General features: G+C 43.0%; 1 protein-coding gene across 7 annotated transcripts in view; it reads right to left on the reverse strand.

Moving 5' to 3' along the window:
• The window catches only part of CAMK2G (calcium/calmodulin dependent protein kinase II gamma), a 117,968-nt gene that overhangs the window by 40,678 nt on the left and 54,171 nt on the right, over positions 1-23,119 (reverse strand). For all 7 annotated transcript variants that reach the window (XM_032695712.1, XM_032695716.1, XM_032695714.1 and 4 more), the window contains 5 exons: positions 8,905-8,959; positions 8,279-8,344; positions 5,355-5,427; positions 2,165-2,267; positions 619-702 (listed from right to left, as the gene is read on the reverse strand). In XM_032695712.1, coding sequence (XP_032551603.1) covers positions 619-702; positions 2,165-2,267; positions 5,355-5,427; positions 8,279-8,344; positions 8,905-8,959 — 381 coding nt within the window. The remainder of the gene's footprint in view (positions 1-618; positions 703-2,164; positions 2,268-5,354; positions 5,428-8,278; positions 8,345-8,904; positions 8,960-23,119) is intronic.

Genomic DNA, 23,119 nt, shown 5'->3' on the forward strand with positions numbered 1-23,119 from the left:
TGTCCTTCTACCCTACTCTGGCTACCATGGCTGGTGAGCTGCAGCTCCTAGCTGCTCTCAGAGTAAAATGAAACAACATGTCCTGGGGTTGTTGGGCAGCAAGGGGCTATTTAGGAAGGACTATATTTTTAGATGCTTATTTTGCATGGTCTTGAGACAAAAATGACACTGACAAAGGTAACACTCCTGGCCTGCAGAGAACCGTTGAGTCCAAGTCAGGCAACCCTGATATCACAGATCTTTAAACTTATCCGTCACAGATACATTTACACTTCCTTTTTAAAAAAAAATCATCCCTCTTACAGTATTTCATATTCTACATAGTGTAACAGGAAATTGCTACAATTATCTAAACAACTGACTCTGCAAAGCATAGACAGGTCCTATCTTTTGAGTCTCAAACATCTGTTAGATGGCCTGAGGAAAGGATTAAGAGCCAGAATCTTCAGGCTCCAGTATTAACTTCGTCTACACAAGGTGCTTATTCTCAAGTGTGCCTTTATGTCTCCACCCAAAAAGAAACAGCACTGCACACCCTCCCAGTAATAGGCTATAAGGAACTGCTCTTTTACATGAAATCACCTTGTTTAAGTGTAAAACATTTTGACAGAATCTTACCACATGCCCATATATCCACTGGTTTTCCATAAGGATCTTTTCTTAAGACTTCAGGGGAGAGGTAGCCTGGAGTACCAGCAAACCCTGCCAGGAAATGGATGACATGAAGTACTTACAGTACCCAAGCAGAAGAGATCTTGCCATATCACAAAATCCACTAGTAGTAACCAACAAATTCTAAAACCCAATTCCCACCCTTCATCTCGTATTTGCTAGAGCTGCCTTTTGGTATACCCACAAAAAGAGGGGAAAAAAAACTGAAACAGAAAATCAGATGGGATTGAGTGTCTATGTATTGCAGGAAAACCAGAAGAGTAAGAGGGACCATGTTAATCAGCTGGGCACAAACTCGTATGCCAGGCCTTATAGCATCGTTACATAGAATGGCTTGGAGTTTGAAAACACAAGACACAGATGGGACACATCGAATTGGCAAATGGTGGGGGCACACCAGGAGAAGCAGTCATCTCTCCAGAATCTCGGCAGCACTCAGTCTCAGAGCTGTTGTTTAACCTGAGAAGGTCTCATTCTAATTATTGTTGCCGTGGGATTTAGGTGCTGAAAAAATCTCCCGGAGCAGTTAATTAGGGGTGAGATAAGAAAGGGTTTATTTGCCAAGGCAGAAGATGTTACAAGACGCGCCCCCCCGTGCCCGAGAGGTTACATTTTATAATACCATCCATCCAATCCCAGATGTGTCCACCCTGTGGCCTTTACTCTGGACCGCCCCGCGGTCCACCCCCTGAAATGGGTCTGGGGTGCATTTTGGGACCACCTACTTCATCACCTTCACCATCATCAGAGCACAAAGGGTACATAGTTACCTAATTCTTGACCTATTCTGTGGTTTAGGCCCAGATATGCTGTTCTGTCAACTGTCTAGGCCTTGCCTTGACAAAAGACTAAACATTTCTATTAGATTTGGGGCTATAAGTGATATAGGGAGGATAGAATGGGGTAAGAGGGTTAAGGAATGTATAAACAAGGGTGCTACAGGGAAAAGGATAAGGGACAAGGGACAAAGGAGGGAGGTTGCTGCTTTTAAAACCTACTTATAAAACTTACAAGTCCTACAAATATTAGAAAAATAAAAACCATTAGGGGCTTAAGGCATCATTATGTTTTAGCTAAACAAAGATAAGGTCAGATCCAAATGTGTCCTGAGGAAGGCCAGGTCAAACGCATTTCTGTAAAATGACCAAACAAAATTCCAGATGTCTACACTTCTGAGCAGTATGAAAGTTCAGATCAGGGTCTAAACTTAGCAGCTGCCTTCATCTCTGACACTAGCATCTACTGTAAACTGAGAAGAAAATTAGAGACACATATAGCCATTTTTTTCTGTCTTTATTTATCATATTCTTTCCTCTATTGAACTTAGGCTTGTGCCCAAGACCCAGAGGTTGAGATGCTTGAAAAAGAAGCAGCAATGCCAAATACACAGAGGTGTGCTGGAAGGGCCAAGAGAAAGTACTCAGGGAGGGTGCAACTCAACCAGCTGGCAGGAAACAGGGGAGCAAAAGTGGGAAAGCTCTAACAGTCTTACCAAACCAGGCCTGCTGCTCTCCCTGGACTTCTATAGCCAGTCCGAAGTCAGCCAGTTTGACAGCAGCACCCTTACATTTACTTGCCAGTAGTAAATTCTCAGGCTGGGGAGAAGAAAGAAAAAAACGGGGTAAGAATGAAAGACTCGCTTCCTCCTTAAAACCTCTTAGCTAGTATTCACATCATCAAATTCCACCTGCTGACTGAATTGAGCAAGCAGTACTAAATCTGTTCAGGTGAAAACACAGAAACTGCAATGAATGGCATTGACCTAGAGTGGCAGATAGTTCTCACATCTAACAGAAATCCTCTGGCTCCTCTATGAGAGCCAGAGCCTCTCCCAGCACAGCCCATACATTACATGCTGACACCAGAGGGCACTGGCAGTACAGTTCCTGCAGCACATAAGCCAAAACTTGTTTCTGCCCTCCCTGAAGAGAATAACTGGAGTGGGGGGGCAAGAAGGGAGGGATGATGCAGTAGATACAATCTGCAGTGATGTTTCTCCCCATGAACATTAGACAGTCCCCAAGGCACTGGAAAAGTAAATATGATGCTAATAAGGGCTGCCAAATTCAATGCTGTAATGTGGGAAGGCATCATCTGGATAGGCAGTAGTTTTCATCCCTTACAGAAAAAGCCTCAGCCTCAAATTGGCATAAGTAGCACAGCAGTGAGTATTCTTGTAAGCAATTTTTTCATGCCACACATTTACAGTAGCATAAAATAATCTGTCTTGCTACTGCTGCCATCACCTATACAACAAGCAGCCATGTCACTTCCCCCATGGGCCAGGAATCGGAGACAGAATTTTGCCCCTCACATTTCCATGAATCTCACTTGGATTATAATTTCGTTGTGGTCAGCAGAAGACTTAACTCCAAAAACTGGAGTGAGAGCTGGTAGCTTCCTCTGAAGCACCAGAGCAGCTAGTTACATGGGATCTCTTGAAACCCCAAAGCCTTTAAGGTGGTGGCTATTATGGCTCTGCAGGAAAAGCAACTTGTAGATAGATAGGACAAATGCGATCTCTCATCCTATCCCCTTTTGATCATTTGTGCAATTCATATTAAGTTGGAAGCCTGGAAATCCAGAAGGAGCTTGTCTCAGTTTCACAAATCTGACGAAGGTCTTTTTTTGCAGCCTGCTCACCAGTTTCATCCCATGGCAACACTTTACCCCTGTTCTGCCTGACAGCATAAGATGCTTTGCTTATTCATCTGTCTTGAAGTACTGGGCATGTGCCTCCTTCTGCCTTGAATAAAGGGAAAACAGCCTTCCTCATCACATCCCTTGCCATAAGCAGCATGGAAGGAGGGGAAACTGGATCTCAATACATTTGGATGCCACTGGCTCTTCACTGTATGGGAAGTGGAAAAGATTGTGTTAATCAAACTACACTAATGAAAATTCACTGCTATAAACAAGACCCTAAAGCAGAAGACAAATGAAACGTTCTGAAAATCCCTCCCAACTCCATATCACAGCTGGGCTTAGCTTGACTAAGAAATAGTGACATTTAAGCTAGACTTATGCTAACTAAGCACTATTTGTAGCTCTATTTTAGAAGCGAACACCTTAAGGCTAATGGTGCTTATCCATGTGCATGTTTGCCAACATATGGGTTGTCTCAGGTTTCAAATACTTTTTGGTGAGGATGTGAATGCACTCTGTAATTTCTTATGGTCCCTAAAGGCAGCTCAATGTTTGACATTCTTTAATAGCATTTCAGCCAAAAGACAGGCTTATGAGAGGGAGGTGCAAAAGACAAAACTTTACTTGAAGCAAGCTCTGCAGTTATTACACACTGATCCTGAAGGCCAAGCTTTTAGCAAGGAGCTAAATATTGCATAAAAAGCGCAGGATCTTGCATTGCTAAAATAAATGGTTATTCCTCAGGCCTGGATAGTTTCAGTCAATCAGAGCAAGAAACAGAGGAAACATGTTAATTACAGCAAAGAGTGTCTAGCATCTGATAAGTTCTAAACAAGTTGCTAACTTTCATACAAACAAAACTTTTGGAAGGAAACCAGATTATACATCTGAACATAGGATGTGAAGGAAAACTTATCCTGAACTGGAAAACACTACCGATTTTCACAGATGCCCTAATTTAGGGCAGTAGTGACTCTTGAATATTGCTTTCTCAAGAGCACGTGTCAGGTCTAATTGTCAGCCATTCCGTAGTAGATCATTTGCATCTTTTTACAGTGCTATGAATCAGCAGGTCAAAAGTGTTGCATGGGACTTTGCCAAAAACACTAAAGGTTGTCCACCAGATCAAAACGCCACCAAGCTTGCAACGTGCTTTTGCCTTGCTCTCTGCAAAATATTTTTCTACTTTCCCCCTTATGCATTGTTTAACAAGCCAAAACCAACACTAGTAGCCAGTGTCACCCTGATTTAATTTAACTGGACAGCTGGTGACCATCACCATTTCCACTTTAGACAGAGGGGGCTCTAGGGCAGGCAGATCTTCCTGTGCAAATCTCTTCATTCAGGAGCCTGCCCAGCTCCCAGTACAGCAGGTACAGTGTGGGAAGGGAGTTTAGGTAACTCCACAGTGGAGGCTCTGGGTCTATAAATGTGTTATAATGTGGCAAATGGTTGCTTCACCCAGTGTTTAACTGGCCAGCAGTTTTGGTTATAGATTTAAAGTGTTTCTACCAATGAGAGAAGAAAGAAATGACACAAAAAATTCATGTTGAGCATCTCTGCCCCAGCACAATGGCATGTGTTTGGCAACACTGCAGAATAAAAATACACATGCTCTGTGCAGACAAACTCATCCTGACAGATTGAAGAGAGATCGCTCCAGGTCTCTAGAGATCTCTTCAATCACAAACTAGAAAGTATCCTTCATTATAATGAATCCTACCCAAGTTTCTCTGGAAGCTTACTGTACTCCAAGATTCACAGCTACTTCATCCTGGAGCTGCCTCAGAGAAGCTGAGAGCTGGCAAGGTTTACAAAGACTGAAAACGTCCTCAAGAGTTCAGCACACCCTCTAGAAAACTCTGAAGAAGCAAATTTGTGCTTCAGGAACCCCTGAGCCCAGTTCAAGTAAAAAAAAGACAAAACCCAACAACAAAAAAAACTCCTGCCAGCTGGCAGCACAGTATTCCTGTCTTGATTCTTCCAGTGATCCCCTGGGCTGTTCTCCTCAGACTACAGCACAGAGGAAACATTACCTTCAAGTCCCTGTGCACGATATCATGCTGGTGAATGTGATTCACACTCTCCAGTATCTGATGAATACAGTGGCTGCAAGATAAAAGGGAGAGACACACAGAGTTACGCACACACATTTGACATCTCATCTCATCCCAGAACTATTTCCCTAACTTTTATACTTGTACTAGGGGGAAGTTCAAGACCCCAGGCTGAATCCCTTCGTCATGACCACTGGATGTCACAGCTCCGTACTGTCACAGCTGAACATCCCCAGCCTCCCAGCAACAGGATGCCAGACATCCTTTCTATAGCAGGACCACAGAGCCTCTCTCCTACCTCCCATCATTTCCTTCCTTTCCTTCCCATCACATTAAGCCTCTCACTTGTTTCTTCAGACAACAGTGCTCACCCCACACAGAGCAACCAAGGCATCTGAGTATCTGCAAACAGCAGCCGAAATTGTGCAAGCAAGACCAAATCACTCCAGGAAACATTCTGCTGGGCTAGTCCCGGGCAAAGAATAAACTTTGAGAGAGCAGCAGCCTCCCCCGACAAATTCAGGATGACGACGCCTGGGCGCCTGCCAGTTTGCAAAGCTTTCAGAGCAGCATCTCAAGCACTTTATATACACAATGCGCACACACCCGCTTGCTGGGTGCCTTTTAAGTACAGATCCCACTTAAGGGGTTAGTAATCTGAAAAGCAGACTCATTCCGTTAAGTGCAGTGTGCTGCACTCCCCCAGCTCATAGAAAACCCTGTCTCTACCATTCTCACTGCTGTAAACCACAAGGCAAAAGCAAGATGTTATTTACACCTGTCGCATAAGGACAGCACAACACGTCCATGGGTGAGATTCCTGGCTGAAACCATCTCTTCCACTAAACACTTACTCAGCTGCCAAGGGTGAATGTGTAATGGAATAGGGATTTTGACAGCTGTGGCTGGGCAGTAAGCATGCAGATGTGGGCAACTCAGAGAGGTCTATGTCCCCGCTGCAGGATCTCTCAGTCCCCTCACAACCTTCTACAAATCTCAGGGGAACGAATTTGAAATGAGTGAAATATTTGAGGGAAGGGAAAAAGGCTTCTGGAAAAGATGGGAAGAGGGTGAGGGGGAGGAAGAGAAGACGAGATGCAGCACTGTGTGTTTGCTACCCCAACCCCTCTGGAGCTGGCAGTATGATCCTTAGGGTCGGAATCCATGAAAATCTCCCCGCTCCCAAAACAAAAATGTATAATTAGAACAGAGCTGAGTCTGAGCGAGAGAGATTTTCTGGCCAAAAATGGCAAAAGTGTGAGGTGTCCCAGGCAAGCCAAACACGGCAGATTGGCACAGACCTCGCTTCCTTGCTCTCCCAGCCTGCTCTGGAATTCAGCACGGCATGGGGAGAGAAAGGGAGGAGTTTCACTCTGTCATCTTGTGGGCACTTCAAGACCTGGCTGGCTGACAATCAGAGGGTTGAGCACCCTGAGGAGGGTTCACAGAGCAACAGACAGTTCTTCTTTTCCCCTAACTCTGCCATAATTTTCCTGAGCAGTGTCAGTCACTGACAGCTCTTGAGCACTTCAGGGAACAGGCACCGGCAAGAGGGACAGTGGAAGGATTGTGATTGATAACCTCAAAACTTCCCAACTTCAAGGCAGAGTGGCATGACTGACTGTTTATCCATCTGAGATGATGTACCCACAAGATCTGTACACCCCACTGAAAACATCTGTGGGGCTCTCACTCAGACCTCTCTGCCAGGAGCTCCACCAGAGGTGATGAGTTCACTAGCCTTCCCAGCCACCAGACAGCTCACAGCAGAGCATGCAGTGCAATGCCTTGTTTGAAATCCTGCAATGCCCAGGAGACAGGCTGTAAGTGTACCACAGGGAAAGCAAATAAGCACCTGCAGACTCCATCAACAGTCCCTACACTAACACACTCCTTCCTTCCTTGCACTCAGTATCATCTTTCTCACAGTACTGCCTACCAAGATCAACCTGCCACAGTGTCCACTACTTCCATCTTACCCCTCTCTTCTCATGGCTCCCCTAACTCCTGCTTCAGCAAGGGTTAGTGTGAGATAAGAACACAAACGCAGAATAAGCAGAGTAAAATGTCACCATTGGGTCACTTCCAGGCCATGCTAAAGCAGAACAGGAGCGGCCTAATCCCAGCTTTGATTCCAGATGCTGTGTCCAGCAGATGGATGGGTCAGAGAACACCCTCAGCTACTGCTGCAGAGAATACTCACACTGCATAAAGAGGGACAAGCACATGCCACTTCAGGAAGCTCACACATGGGAGAGAGGGGACCCATTGAGGAAAAGAAGGGCATAACTCTAAATATTTTTAACATTAAAATATAAACATTGCTCTCACAGACTGTGCCTTTTCTTACTGCGCCAAACAGCTCACAGTCACAGAGGGCTTCCACAGAAACACAGTCTTCAAAGCCCCCTCTCCCCACTCCTCTGTAAACCACTACCTAGACACTGGCAAATTGAATAGGTTTGCCCAACAGCAAGGGCACATCACTGGAAACCCTGCTAGGAGAAGGCAGAGGCCAAACAGGCACACCCTTACAGCAACAGGACAACTCTCCCCTACATTTGCTCAATAAGGACACACTGTCACCACCCACCAAAGAGGTCAGGTAGACAAAGCTGCTAGCAATGGTTTTCCCAGCAAAGAGCACAGCATCTGCAAGTGGCAGAGCCAGCAATGTCTGCAAGTGGAAAGGGCTAGAGCTGCAGCAAGTCAGGTTGACTGTGACAATAAGCTTATGATAATAGCAGAAAGAGGAATTGTTTTCTCCAGACAAGGAGCAAGAGTGTTAGAACAAAGCCATGCACAGATCAGCGGTCAGGAAACTCATTCCACTTGTACACTGTACATGTATGTACAATGTGTGTACATGGCACATACATGGAAGGGTCTGGAAGGAGCCTTACCTGGCATCTGCTTCACTGTAGTATTCTCTAGCAACAATATCCTCAAAGAGCTCCCCACCAGTAACCCTGGAGTGCAAAAGAACAAAGGAGGTTACGGAGCCCATGCACGTGTAGCTCAAGGATGCACAGGATGTATGTGGCCCCTCATGTGGACCCTTTGCCACAGCCTGTGTGAGAAACTCCATCACAGGGGAACCAGAGCAGAGCTCCAGCACCATGGCACCCACGCTGGCATATCCATGTGACTGACACTGTGGACTTCCATTTCACCAGCAGTGTACGGACTGCGCACGAATTGTCCATACACTTCTACAGAGCTTAGTATGTGTTAAGCTTGGGAACAACACCCCTCCTCTGACCTCCCCTAGGCTGCCCCAGAGGCAAAAGTCAGTCTCCATACACAGGATAGCTATTCTTTGCCATTCCATGCTTACACCTGGTGCCAGGAGCCTTCCTGGTCTGTCCCCAACACACAGTCAATGGATTTTTGTCAAATAGGTCAGAGGTATCTACAGGTCTCAAAAGAGAAAGGGAGAATTACAGTAATGCAGGTGTTTTTTATTCCACTCTTAGTCAACTATCAATGTGCCTGCATCACTGGTGAAGCATCAAAGACAGACACTTACAGATCAAAGACAAGGTAATGGAAACCTTCTTCTGAAATGCTGTCATGGAGTCGCACTGCAAAAACATAATCAAGAAATGGAGATTTACAGAGCATGTAGCAAATATGACACTTCACAAATCAAACTCATGCACACAGCCAAATTTTCCCTAAATCAGTCAGTCTATTAATTCCCCATGCCCTTCACTTTCTGCTCCCTTAGTGACCGCTTTCCTTCTGTTATCTCAAAGGAACAGATGGGTGTCCTTCCCAAACACTCACCCCTCCCCAGTGTCAAGACAAACTCTAAGTATCTTTGACCTCCTGTTCATTCTCCTTCTCTAACACTTCAGTACCTTCCTTTCACATCTGCCAATGTTTTCCTCCATGCTCATGTTTTGCCGTCTCTCCCTATCCATTCTTATTCCAGAAAACAAACTCTTTTCAGAGTCTCAAAGCAAGCCCCCAGTCCATAAATTGACTTCTGACCCTACCTGCATATCAGTATCATTGGTCTTCCTTCTGCCTTTCATCTGTAAGGCTACATGACATTCCCTTCTCTTACTTCTTTTTCCTCACTTCATCCTGACTTACAACCCAAATCCTTATCCAAAATTCAGAACCAGCTTCTTGTCTCATTTTTCTGACCTGCTTGTTACAGGACATATCTGATCACATTTCCCTTTCTCAAAATTTCATCCACCTATCTCTCCCTAATTCTGCTCCTATTACCTAAATTAATCTTCACCTTTTACCTTTCCTTGTCCCCTTTAATGTGCAGGCCCACAATGGGCCACTGTTCCCTGATATTCTGGGATCTCTGGGGTTCTGTCCTCCTTTCCTCATTTTACACATAGGCAATAATTATTGTATCTATGCACCCAGCACAGTGCTGTTTTCTCCTGTCTGAATTAAAATCTCAATTTCTTTGATGTTTTTTGGAACTAGTTCTAACCCAAGAGAAGTAACTTCATTTCATATTGCTACCTAACCCTTACTTTTTGCTTTTCTCCTCTTCTGCAAAACTTCACACTTTTCCCTGTCAACCAGTCACAAGTTAGCAATCCTCTTTGACTCAACTTCTAAACCTTCACAGCCTGACTAGAACAAGGTGTCTTCTTCACATGACCATCTCACCCAACTAAAGCAACTAGCTGAGACAAGACTGGGCCTCAGTCACTGTAACACCTTGTAATCGAGTATTGACCAAAGTAACATTACTGGTCTCAATCTCACAAGAGAAATCTCATTATCCTGCTCTGTCACTTTAATGGTACCTTTGCCTCTCCTCACTGTCTTCCATTCTCTTCCACATACAATACAGGTGACCTGCCTTGATCTTCCCAGCATCATGGTTTTCTCTCTGCCAGTATCAACAGGTCAGTTTGCATCCCTTATTGGTACATGATATCAGATACCACCACTGTCTTGGGAATGTTTCAAACTAGCACGTGTTACACGATCCTGCCTCATAGGGGACAGCTTTTGCACATGTTGGCAATGCTCGTCTCTGTTCCTCCTTGCAACTCTCCTTTGCTAAGGCACCCTTCCACATGCACGCACACATGCACAAACTCAGAACACAGAGTAGCACAGACGTGCAGAGACCACTGCCAGTACCTTATCTAAAATGATATCATTCTTTCCTTATTCTTTTTGCCTGTTCATTCCTATATTTTTCCTCCCTTTATCTACAAGCTCTCTGACCTGATCCCTTGACCACTTTCCTTTCCTTAGCATTTCTACTGCATATCTAACTGCAGGGGTTCGGGAGGAGTACTCCACCCAGCATAATGCTGTAAACAAGCAAGTACAGTTAGAGTACCAGTACAGTAGGTGTTTCAGGTGCAACATGATGTTCCTACTGCAGGAAAACAGAGACACATCACCTTTAAGAACTATGTTCCTTAAAGCATTCACTGCAAACAAAAAAATCCTCCAAGTAAGCACTTTTAGCTGGCTATGTAATAACTTTATTGCAATACGATTTTGTGCTTACAAGAAAACTTGCCTCCTGAGCACTTGGTAGAAAGTAGAAGAGGCAGCATTACAAAAATGCAAGTGAGAAGAAAGGTATTTCCTAGGAGAAAAGATTGTCATTCAAGTCTGGAAACAAGATGGAAAGTGGCTGAAACAGACACTTAGATTCCCAATGCAGGGCAGTTTTCACTCCAGTGAACGAGACTATTTGAGGTGAAAGTAGGAGACAAGCACATCAACAAGAGCAGAGGCCCAGAACACAGGTAAAAGTCTGTGAAGAGACCTTATGAACAGATGGAGAAACTTCAAGGAAAGCTGAATGTGCTAATAAGGTCATGTCTGGTGACGCTCAGTGGGCATGAAAAAGCATTCTCCTTCCTCTGGCACCTGAAAGGTCACCAAAGCACTGCAAGAAACAGCGAGCAGAGAAGAGAGTGGCATGAATGAAATCATGACAGAGGAGGAGCACAGCCACCAGCAGGTTGAGAACAGTGGCCTTGAAAAAGGAACAACAAAAATGTCTGCAGGTAGAAGTGAGAAACAGTGAAAGATAAACTTTGACGCAAAGATGTGGGCAGCAAATTACATCAGAAAATGAAACACAAATGAGCTGATTGGTGCTATTTCTTTGTCCTGAGGAAAGCAATTTTGTCAGCTACATTATGAAAAGGGAAGGAAGTAGCAATTCAGCTGGCAGAGACTGGCAGAAGCAGCAAAAAGAGCCTTCAAGGACAGTAAAAACACTACTCGCATCCTTAGGTGAGGAACCATGACAGGAGGACAGAGACAGTTCATAAATACTGACGCTGTACATCACCCTAGGGCTGCACAGCAAAAGAAGGCCTTGAAGGCAGGACACAGGTCATTAACTTAACAAGGCAGCTGCCTCCTCACAACAGCCCAGAGCGATGCTGGAACAAAATCTGCCCAGGATTTAAGCTGCTGAGGTAACAAAGCTCAGAGAGTAATGGTAGAATAGCAAAATCTAGAAAAGCTACAGGAAAAATGACACTGGGCCCCACCACCCTGCACAGGAATAACTAGTGACAGCTCAAAATATTAGGCTTTAATTGTGAAGGGGGACAGCAATGAGGGGAGTCAAAAAGGATTAGGAAAAGTCTGAATATACCAAAACTTATGACTTTCAATTCCAGCCCTTGCCTACTTCATAGTGATGCTGATGTGAAGAAACAAAAACAATACCCAGTAGCAGAATAGAAAGAACACTAGTGCCCTTTCACTGTAACGTTTTGCTTCCATGCCCTCCTGCAGAACCACAAGAGCTTTCCTGACCAGCAAGGAGACTGCAATGGACAGCTCTGATGCCATGGTTCACTCTGCTGGCACATGAAGTCAAAATGCCCTGTTTTCTAATACAGTGCTAACTACTAGGGACAATTAGCTTAAACACATGATCTGCTTTTTCAAAACTATTCAGCCAGTCCATGAACTAGCATATATTTAGAAGTACTGAAGGATAAAAAACATTTTAAAAGGTTCTGTACCTCCTCTCCATTTTGGTTCACAAATATGATCCACATTGTGTGAGTATTCATCATGAAGATACACAAACATCTGATACCTCCACTGTGCAGGTGGTAATGAACTCTCTCTGCTTAAGGATAACCTGTGCAAGTGTCCTTCACCTGAAGGCACAACACAGTTTCCTGAATGGCCAGTTCCAAGAGTGAAACCCAAGTACTGGGCTGTCCTCTGTTTCAGACACTTTCCCATGAAAAGAGCATCCCATTTGTTCACAGGCTGCTGGTTCTGACACACTGTCTGACAACTTCATTACTACTACCACAAGTTCAGGTTCAACCAAGCAGTTGAGTAGAGCTCACAAAGGCTGCTCATATCTGTGTAACCTTTCAACACAAGAGGGTAAAAAATATAATAATATGTAACTACTGGAGGGCAAAGTATGCCCAAACCCTGGTTATACATGATAAGAAATATGGAGAAATAAAAGTACTCAGCCAGTTAACCTTTTCTTTGAAAATATTACAGCACTCCTTTTTTTTTTTTCTCTCGTCAGGGGAGCAGTGATGTCTATGTCTAGCGCAGCAGGCTAGACAAATACACACATCACAAAAAGTCTCAAGTCGTGGCACGAGGGAAGTTGCACAACAGCAACACAGCATCTTCCAAAACACAACCAAACTACAAAAGAGACCAGTACTTGCCAAGGAACCTCATCTCACTATTCACCAGAAGATGAGGTAGATTATTTCTATTCACTCATTCTGTTGCCCAGAAGCAGGAATTCATACCATATTTACTTCCTAGTCAAACACTCTTAACACAAGGAGCCTTATAGATGTAGGAAATTAGACCCTGCCAACACCACACACAGCTGAAGTCCCCTGATGACTCTTCTCATTCAAAGATCTCTGATGGATGAAAGAGCATGTACTACAATGGTTAGGTTCACAAGGACAGACAAAGAGAAGAGAGTAAGAAAGAAAACAGAAGCAAGTCAGACATCGAGGGACTAAATCAGTTACAGGATATGGTGAAAGACTTTACCCAAGGTCCTTTCAGAGCACAGGAAAAAAAAAAACAGAGGGTTTGTAGAGTTCACATGCACATCTAATTTTGTAAGACTGGCAGGTCTTACTGATAACTTTAGAAATAATAAATAAAAAAACCCTAGAGCACTAGTAAGCACTTCCAGAACAAATGCTATCCAAAGGAGTAGAATCAGTTACAGACTGGTAGGTCATCAGAAAGTGTGCATCACCACTTGGATATCTCCGAGAAGCACATGGCTTCTGGGAGAAATAAGGAGTCATTTCAGCACAGCATCTTGATGGAACAATGTTTTCAGCAAGTTGTAAAAATTCTAACTTTAATCATATAGAGTCCTGAATCTGGTACTACAGTGATACTCCACCAAGGGTGATGAGAGTCTGTTACCCAAAACTATTCCTCCAGTTTTAAATGCACACACGTAATTCTGCACAGTTAAAGATCTGTGATGCATCACAACACACAGGGCACAACCTAGCTAACTGGTTTAAGTATCCTTTTCTACCCTCAGTCTCCTCTCCAGCCTCATCCTATGTAAACTAGTCCTTCCTGTACTGGAAGCATCTCCCACAGAGTTGGCCTTTTGGAAAAAATAACAACAGAAAAACAGTGATGTCAAAACCACTCCCATTCCCCAAAAATCCAGATCTTCGACACAGCCTGATGCAAGTTAGGCAAGTTCTTTTCTGTCTTGTGTGGGTGTGTATGTCAGGTCCGAGTCCCTAATGCAATCCAGAGCATTTGCAAAGAGCCTGATACCACAGTGAGTGGCTCAAGGGGATGTGCTACGGCTACTGAACCCAACAGCAGCTGTGTACCAGGAATTCAAGCACTTTCTAAGAAAGTCTGCTGTGAATATTATTTTTCTCTGCCTGCTGTCTTCAGAGACTCACTGGAAATCTTGCCTCAAGAGCAGAACTTTAAGCTGCTACTTCAAAGTGTTTCAAAATCCTCGTGCGCATACAGTTTTTATTTTTGAAAGAAATAACATTAATAGGCTGTTATAATAACTACAGAAAATTAAGTATTTTAGTGAGAAACAGCAATACAGTAACAGTCGTGCAACGTGGTTTACATTCCCTGCTTCAATAAAGTGATGCTGTACAGACAGCCACAGCTCTCTGCTGACTGTGATATGAACCAAGTGAGCATGAGAGCAAAATCTCCTTCATATCAAACTGCACCAGCCTAACAACCAATGCAAATTGCTGCTGAGTCATGCACAGCAAGGCTCTGTGAATGCAAAAGTTGAAGTGAATCATGAAGAGATCAGCAAAGAGCTTTCAATTTTTACAAAACCCCACCTGAACTACAGGAACATAAGAAGACATGGAAAAGCAACAGGCATCTCATTTTTAAAAGGTCACATCTAAAAGGCCAATTGATATTGGGGAAACAAACACAGAACATGCCGAGCCTAGCTTTGACCCACATCTCCCTTTCACTCTGTCCAGTGTGCTGAATATTATTATCTTTTTACTCTTATATCAAGCACAACAGGCCTGGAGCATTTATGCCTGCCACATAAACCACAGGATGAGCGTTACCCTGTATCCCACATCCACAGTAAACAATGGAGCAGGGCTGCCCAGGGGCTCAGCCCATGGTTGGAGCAGGCAGGCTATTGTTAACACAGGGTGATTTCTGGCAACGTGCTGCAAGTAAGTATCTGCCAGCAAAGAGGTTTCTGAAGACACAACAAAAGGCAATTACAGAGGAAGAACTCCACAGGACAATTCCCAGTTTCTTCACCTGGCAATCACTCATCTCTGCTTAGGAAAAGGTAATGTGGTCTGAAATATGCTTGCTCCTACATACCAGCAGTCTTTGCCTGTCCTTAGGGACAGTGTTGAAGCTACAGGTAATCTTGTCTGCTAAATCTAGGTTCACTGGTGTTCTTAAATGTAAAGCATTTTGATACTATGGGAACATAAAGTATGGTATTTGCCAACTATCTCTGCACCAACAGATTGCTTGCTGTGATTATGTAATGTTTGGGGCTCTTAAAGTAAGTTGCCTGTGTTGCAGTACCTGCAGCAGAGCCAATACAAGGCAACAGAGATTTATGGTTGTTTCCTGGGTCATGGTAATTGTAACACAGGAACTCTTTCATGCAGCCTTAGTAGTACAAACTCAAAAGTACTCTGGGATCTTCTGGACTGAATCATGTTATTTAAAGGTCAGCCGCTCATTAGAAACAGCCACAGCTTCAATTCTCAGCAGTTTCCAACAAGTTGCCTGTATCATGGAGAAATGGAGGAGGTAAGAGCAACTGCAAGGGGCGTATTTCAAGAGACTCTGCATGTCAGAAGAAGCAGAATAAAACTGGAGGCTAAAACCTACCTGATGCCCTCTTCCAATGATATTCTCCAACATGCCAGGAGGTGCTGAAACTATAGATACAAATACACACGGCCCGACAGACTGCAAACTGAGCACTACTGTCCATGGCAGCACAAGTGACAAGTGAACTGACACAGATGGCTACCACCCACTCTCTGCTTCCCCAGCTGCTCACCAGCCTGGGCAGCCAAGACAGGAACTGTCCCACCACCTCCAAGCCTGGCTGAGCACCAGGACGCTTCCTGCACGGTTCACATCACTCGGGATGTCTGTCCCGCAAGGAGCCACCACCAACCTGTGACTGCCTGTGAGCTGGGTGCTCAGCTCCCACCCCAGCTGTTTCTCTAATTACATTAAACACGCAAAATTCAGCTGCAGCTGCTCAGGCTGCTTCCAAAAGACTCTCCTTTTAATTAAAAATTCGCTATTAAAAAGCATTAAATTGTGTAATGCAAATAATCCTCTAGAAATCATCTGTTCCAGCAGCTAATGACCAGCTTTGTCAGAACAGTAACTAATGGTAGCAGGACAGTTAGCTAACAGGACATAGCAGGCTGCTGTTCACCAGTCTCTTAGGAACACGGACTCTTTCCCTCCTCTCCAAAATCTGACACAGAGGTCACAGTATGCTGGATGTACACCAGCTTGCTGTAGACTCCCCAGGTCCACAGCATGTCACACCAATGGCGGTTCTAAAGCTTTGGAAAATGGAAGAGAAGAAGGACTTGTTAACACACTGCTCCAGTTCAGGCAGAACGATGTTGCTGCCGGCTCTGCAAAGAAACACAAGGAATAGTCCTAAGGAAGTGTGAAAAGGCAGACACACACAGAGGTGGGTTCCCCCCTCACCATTGTTCTCACTGTAACCTTTGTAACACTCCAGCCCTAAAAAATGAGGCTAAAGCACTGCCCAGTCAGGAAATTCCTTTATGCACTGAAATTCACAGCCTAGAAAAGAGCTGCAGGGAGAACAGTACCTTTCCTATTACAAAACTCATCCTTCTGCAGTGATAAAAAACAAAAGTAAAATAAATAAATAAATACACACACACAAAAAGTATTTTTAAAATACAGTTCAGTCCCAACTAAATGTTACTTTTCCTTTGATTTTACAATGTCTATATTGAAAAGCTGAAGTTTAGCATGATACATAACATTTAGTATGCCCTACTTAAACACTACATGAGCCAAAAGAGTGCATTAACAGAAATATTTCCTGCTTTCCTGATAACAGTGCAATCACGACTATCCAGAATTGTTATTAATAATTTCCTATTAGCCACATAGCAGATAAGCAAAGTACTTCTGATAACGACTGGTATTATATTAGAGCTTTTCCTAAAAACCCCCAAAATAATAACAAACTGACTTCATTGATGCCTCAAAGAAAATACACAGAAAACACCTACTTTATTAGAATTAACAGAATAAAGATAGTGGCCGTGACAAATTTTAGCTCCCTCGTACAATGCTCTGCAACTTGGCTACACGTATTTCTGCCATCAGGGGTGAGATGGCCTTTGGTGTGGCACTGCAGTGCTCCTGCCCATGCAGGCAGGTGTTCTGCCTGACATCCCCCAAACCTCTCTGACGGACCCTGATGTTCACACCTCCTGTTTCTCGTTGCCAGGACAGCCATGACACCTTCCCACAGACACGAGCTCTGTTCAAAAGGCAGGTTGTCGCTTGCACGATTTCCCCCGAGTGCAGCCGCCCCCCCTGCTGCGGGCAGGGTTCAGGCAGGGGGAACCCCAAAGGAGGCTCCCTCCATTCCTTGGTGCTATCCTAAATAGAGCGGGGAGGGGAGGAGTAGAGGAATTCTCCTCCAATTTTTGCAGTACCTTTGAGTGCACTGAGTCTGGCCCTCATCCCACTATTTATTTTTTAAGAGGTTGCTTGCATACAGATAAATCTCACAGCTAAAGAGATGAATAATGTAATCCAAATATGTCTCTAGTACAGACCAGAGAGACACACAGAATAAATATAACCCCTGGCAAGGAAAAAAGTGCAATTATTCCTCCATTCTTGAATCGAGGGGGCTTATGGAGAAATGTTTTTCTTAAAACTACAGGAAAAGCTATAGGAAGAGATGGCAGTAAAAGACGAAAACATGAAGAGGTAAAAAATAGTGAAAGAATTAACTGTGAAAATCAGAATGAGAAAAAAAAAGGTGGACTGCCTGGGGTTTTGGGGAACATCCTATCAGGTAGACATGCATGGGCACTCACCTAAATCTCTAGCAGTGAAAGGACTGCAAACAATAAATGGTAACTTGCAGCTCAAAAGCTCAAACTTTCCAGCAGGAGTGCACTCCAGCTGATAGTTTCTTTGAAGGTTTTTTGAGTGTTTGTTGGTGCTTTTTCCCTTTTTTTTTTTTTTGGCAAGGTAGGAGGAGAACAGGTTAAGGGCATAAGTCCACAAATATTATTTTTTGACCTCTAGGGAAGCTCAGCAACTTGCTCTCCTCTCAGACAGACCCATGACAATTCAAAGGAAAAAATGCTCAGTTACTGAGAAAGTCACAAAGCATAAATCTTGCTACAAGGTCTCTTCTCCACACCCACCCCACCTTCCCCACACCATCCTCTCTCTGCACCAGAAGCAGTACCTCAGCAACAGAAATCACAGGACAGCAGCTTTGAAAAGCCAGCCATGCGTGGGAGCATCACACTTGGAAAACCCCGAGTATCCGTAGGGCAGTAATCGTGGCCAAACCACTGGATAATCCCCAGCATTTTAACTATTCTTTGCACATCACATCCTTTCTGTCCCAATTGCAAAGGCAGTCTGGATGCCTGCAGCCAAATGCAAACAAGGAAATCTGCTGTTTATAGCAAAACACAGCCTACGTTTTTTTTCTTGTTCACTAAGGAAGCAACTCAAATCTCTTGTTATGGAAAAGGTGATAGGAAAACATTACAAGTGGCAGCAGGGGGGAAAATTTGAGGGCCTTGTTAAGACTAGTATCTCAGAATGAGGAACGAGTGAACCTGAAGTTGTAGCTGATACCACTAAGACAACAAATCCAGTACTAGGTCTGCAGACATGGTCAATGCACCGTTTCCCACACAGGTTAGTTATGAGCGTTGTGGGATTCTCCGTCTGGGCTGTACACAGAAGGACAGCGTTCTCCTTAGTCTTTGCACCACTTTGCACCTTGATCATAACCATCATTTAAGGGCACACAAACTGGAGGCCTTTTCTTACATGCATCCATCAAAATTGCTCCCACAGCTCAGAGGTACTAGGAGAACCAAGACCACTTGTCAAAGGAAATAAGACTCATCCAGATCAAAAGAAATTCTTCTAATTCACAGGGGATTTCTATACCATTTTCTTCCCATTTTAAATAAGGACATGTCCAAAATTGTGGTTTACGCTGAGAAAAGCCAACAGATAGAAGTTAAAGTAAAAAGAATTCAGATGCAAGTATATTTTGGAAAAGAAGTCTGAAGTAGGAAAAACCTGAAAAAGCAATAATTCTGATAGATGCTGAGGACAGCATTTCACCACTGCTATAAATTCCCTCAAAGAAATTAACTCTGCAGCAGTTCAGCAGAGTATATGAAGGCAGAAATCAGAAACAGAATTTGGCTGTGGCTCTTGGGCTACTACCAACCTCTCTTAAAATATGTATTTTTATTATTCTAGACCCAAGTGCATCCAGTTCTTCAGAGCAAAGGCTGCCACGAGCTGGGGCACAATGACCAACCAGAAGTGCTCAGTTCCAACTCTGAACAAAAGATATTAAAGAACTATGTAGAGTTGGGTTAAAAATATCTAAGACAGAGTACAGATCAACTAGTCACAGATCCAAAGATGAGGCACATATTTAGACTGGCATAACTAGGAAAATTTAGGAGAAAGGTAACACCTAACAACACAGTGGACAAAATCCATGCACAGAGCAGACTTCTGCTCTGTACACTGACCAAGTCACACTGAACAATCCTGCTCTTGCAGGGGAACACAGGAATGCTAGAAAAGAGTTTTCAAAACTATGAACGATGGTTTTGACCAAATTTTGCATCATTATTACTTTGGGAGTCCTAGGACAGGGAAGGTCACATTCAGCACTGTCCTGAACTTCTCATCTGCACTGAACAAGCCTGCAGGATAATACTAGGGTTCACAGTTCTGTCACTGTTCTAACATTTAATGGATAGCAGGAAGCATGGAAAAGAAAAATGAATTTTTGACAAGAGAATCCCTGTAGTGAATGAATTACAAGATTTAAAAATTAAATACACAGACTGACTAAGCAGAAGACCAAAAGAGCTGTTCCAGTAAGCAAGAGATAATATGCAACACATTGTAAGTTCAGCTCTGCAACAAACAGAAGTTCATTTTATCTTAGCCATTGCACAAGTTTCACTGGCACAATTAGGAAAGCATGTGCAAATGAAGAGTCAGGGCTATGAGTGTGCTTATAGAAATCTGCCTCTTTCCAGCAAAGCAGAGATCAAGGGAGAAGAGAGCTCTTCTACATGTTCCCAAACACATCCATGTCTAATGCCCACAAGATTTATACATAAGTGAATCACTTGAACAGTAAGTTGTTCAAGAAGTGGAATTCCCCATAGAGCCATGACTCTTCCCAACTTCCACAGGCACTTTATCTGCTTATGGACAGATTAATGATGTTGCCTTCTGTCTCTTTACCATACCCATATCCTCAGTAATGAGTGCATTTTTTGAAATGAACAGATCACTGGTTGATCTCTGTCCAATTCTGCTGTATTTGGTGACCATGGCTGGCAAATGGCTTCTCTGGGCCAGAATTCAAAGTTTTCTTGAAGTTGCAGAAGGAAAAAGAACAAGTTGAAACTTAGGGAAAGTAATCCTTCCTCTACTGAAGTCTGACCAGCTATAATGACACATTCAACATGGTACATACCATGAATTGGAAATCAGAAGAAAATTATCTCAAGTTAACTTTTTTTTTGTCCAGACAAAAAAACCCTTTTGCAACACCAAGCTCTTGGAAAGATTACTCCACTGTGATTACCTTGGCCATAATGTGCATCTAAAGACAAGCAAAACACCCAACTACGCAGCAATAGCCTATAATTGGGTCTAAGATTTTATGAAGGCATGTTAGGATAACTCAGAAAGCAGTCATTTCACAAAAAGCAACAGCAAATAGAAATATCACCATTATTCTGTATCTAAAGTAATCTTTATTTTATCAAAGTAGCAGTGTTATGGTCAGTGTGTTGCTGTCCAGAATCAACTGTCCTGCAGTAAATGCATAAGAACCACAAATTCAACAACAGGCTTACTTTATGTCCTGTGCACCCTGCCTGCCTCACAGAGTCCTAACTTTCAGTCTTCTGCCCGAGACTCACTGCAGGCTCAGGTCACTGCAGAAGAACAGGATTTGCTGCAACACAATTTGCAACAAAAACAGTAACAACAAAACTTGAAATGGAAAGCAAGTTCAAAATCTGCAGAATTCTTCATGGTTTAGGCAGTGTTACGCACAGAGCTCACACTGAGGCAACACACCAAGTATTCATCCAGAAGAGTTTACAACATGGAATGCCAGTAACTAGGTGATTACTAACTGCTAATACACATTTCGAGGAAAAAAAATACCGCTATGTCAGAACAACATGTTTCCCTTCTATGACAACCTAACAAGTCCAAGGAATATGGAAGCAGCAGTGCATGTAGCATCTGGACTTCAGCAAAGCTTCTGACAGCATCTTACGTGCTCTTTCCACAAGCAATTAAGAAAAAACACGGATTCAGAACTAGCTTACAATAGTGTATACAACTCATTCTAAAAATACTCAAAATTGATCACTGTCAAACTGGAACAATGTATCAAGGGATATCTTCAAGAGTTTGTCCAGACTCCAACAGTATTCAACAGTATTCAACAGTGTTATTAATTATCTACATGATGTAATATATGGCATTGTTATTAAAGACCACATTACTGTGGGAGCTACAACCCTATTATACTATCAACAGATAAATCAAAATGGTCTTGACAAATCTGGGGAGGGGGGGAACCCACAGACTGGATTTCTTCCTGTTTGTTTTAATAAAGACGAATGTACACTTCAGTAGGAACCCTCATCTATACAAGATGGAAAAATTATTTGCTTGCCAGAAGTTGTGCAGAAAGTAGTCAGCAGCAATAATGTATCAGAAAACAAACTTGCATCAACAGTGTATTTACATTACAAGTTTCAAAGGTTGATGTACAAAACGAGTATCTTTGGTAGGACCAGTGAAGTACTTCTTCCCCCTCTACAGGGCACTGACACGACCTGAGTTAGAATCCTGCGTCCAGTTTTGGGCATCGCATTTCCAGAAAGATATGAAGCAACTGGAGAGAGTCCAGGGAAGGATGGGGGAGGGGGAAGAAAAGAAAAAAAAATAAAATACAAGGTCTAGAAAACATGACGTATAAGAAAAGATTGAAAGAACTGGGTTTGTTTAGTCTGAAGAAAAAGACTAAAAAGAGACATGATAACAGTCTTCAAATATGTAAAAGATTGTTACAAGAAGGAAAAACTATTTTCCCCAGATACTCCAGAGAGAACTAGAAACAACAAGCTAAGAGAGTAGCAAATTATGTTTTTAATGTTTATCCGACAGAAAAATTAAAATTTTAAAGACTGCCACCAGGGGCTGTGAAAGCGGTAAAGGTTTTTAAGAACAAATATACCTGGAACCAGCCAGGTATAAAAGGTATTCACAGGACTACTGAATGGACCACATGACTTCCTGAGGTCTTAACACACTTCAACTCTGTTGTAGGCCTAAAACTTAATTCCTCTATTTCTATTTGTGAGCACTCACTGAGTTTACAATGACTAGCTCCTTTTCTTAAAAGAAAAATTGTTCCTTCTAGGAAGACAAGAAATTCTCTGTAGAAAATGCAAGAACCATGGACATTCCCCCAAACTGTCTTTTCCAAACCACAACAGAAGAAAAGCATTACCACTCATTATGAGGAACAAGCTCTAGAATTGAACAGGAATGTGATACGTTTCTGTTTTCCATGCAGTTTACTTATAAAAGTGGTTTTCTTCTTGTCTATCAGATTTACTTTGTGAGAGGTCTGGCAAGAAAAGATGTAAGAAATTATAAAAAGGAGAGATGATTAAAGTGAAGTTAAGGTCAAAATAAAAAGTGACATCACCTACTAAACTAAGTGCAGCAAGTCTTACAGGGCAAATGAAGCTCAATAAATAGAGTTTTAGTCATTGTGAACATTGCCAAGAAATAAATATTCTGGCTAATATATTCATCAGTGCAAATTACTGCAGAAAGTGACCACTGCTCCTCTCCTCATGGCATACCTCCACAAGTACATTGAGATGCAAGAAAACTCTTTCTGCTGAAAAGTTGCTACTAAGGAG

The sequence above is a fragment of the Chiroxiphia lanceolata genome, chromosome 8, assembly GCF_009829145.1.
Source record: "Chiroxiphia lanceolata isolate bChiLan1 chromosome 8, bChiLan1.pri, whole genome shotgun sequence".
NCBI classification, from domain to species: Eukaryota; Metazoa; Chordata; class Aves; order Passeriformes; family Pipridae; genus Chiroxiphia; species Chiroxiphia lanceolata.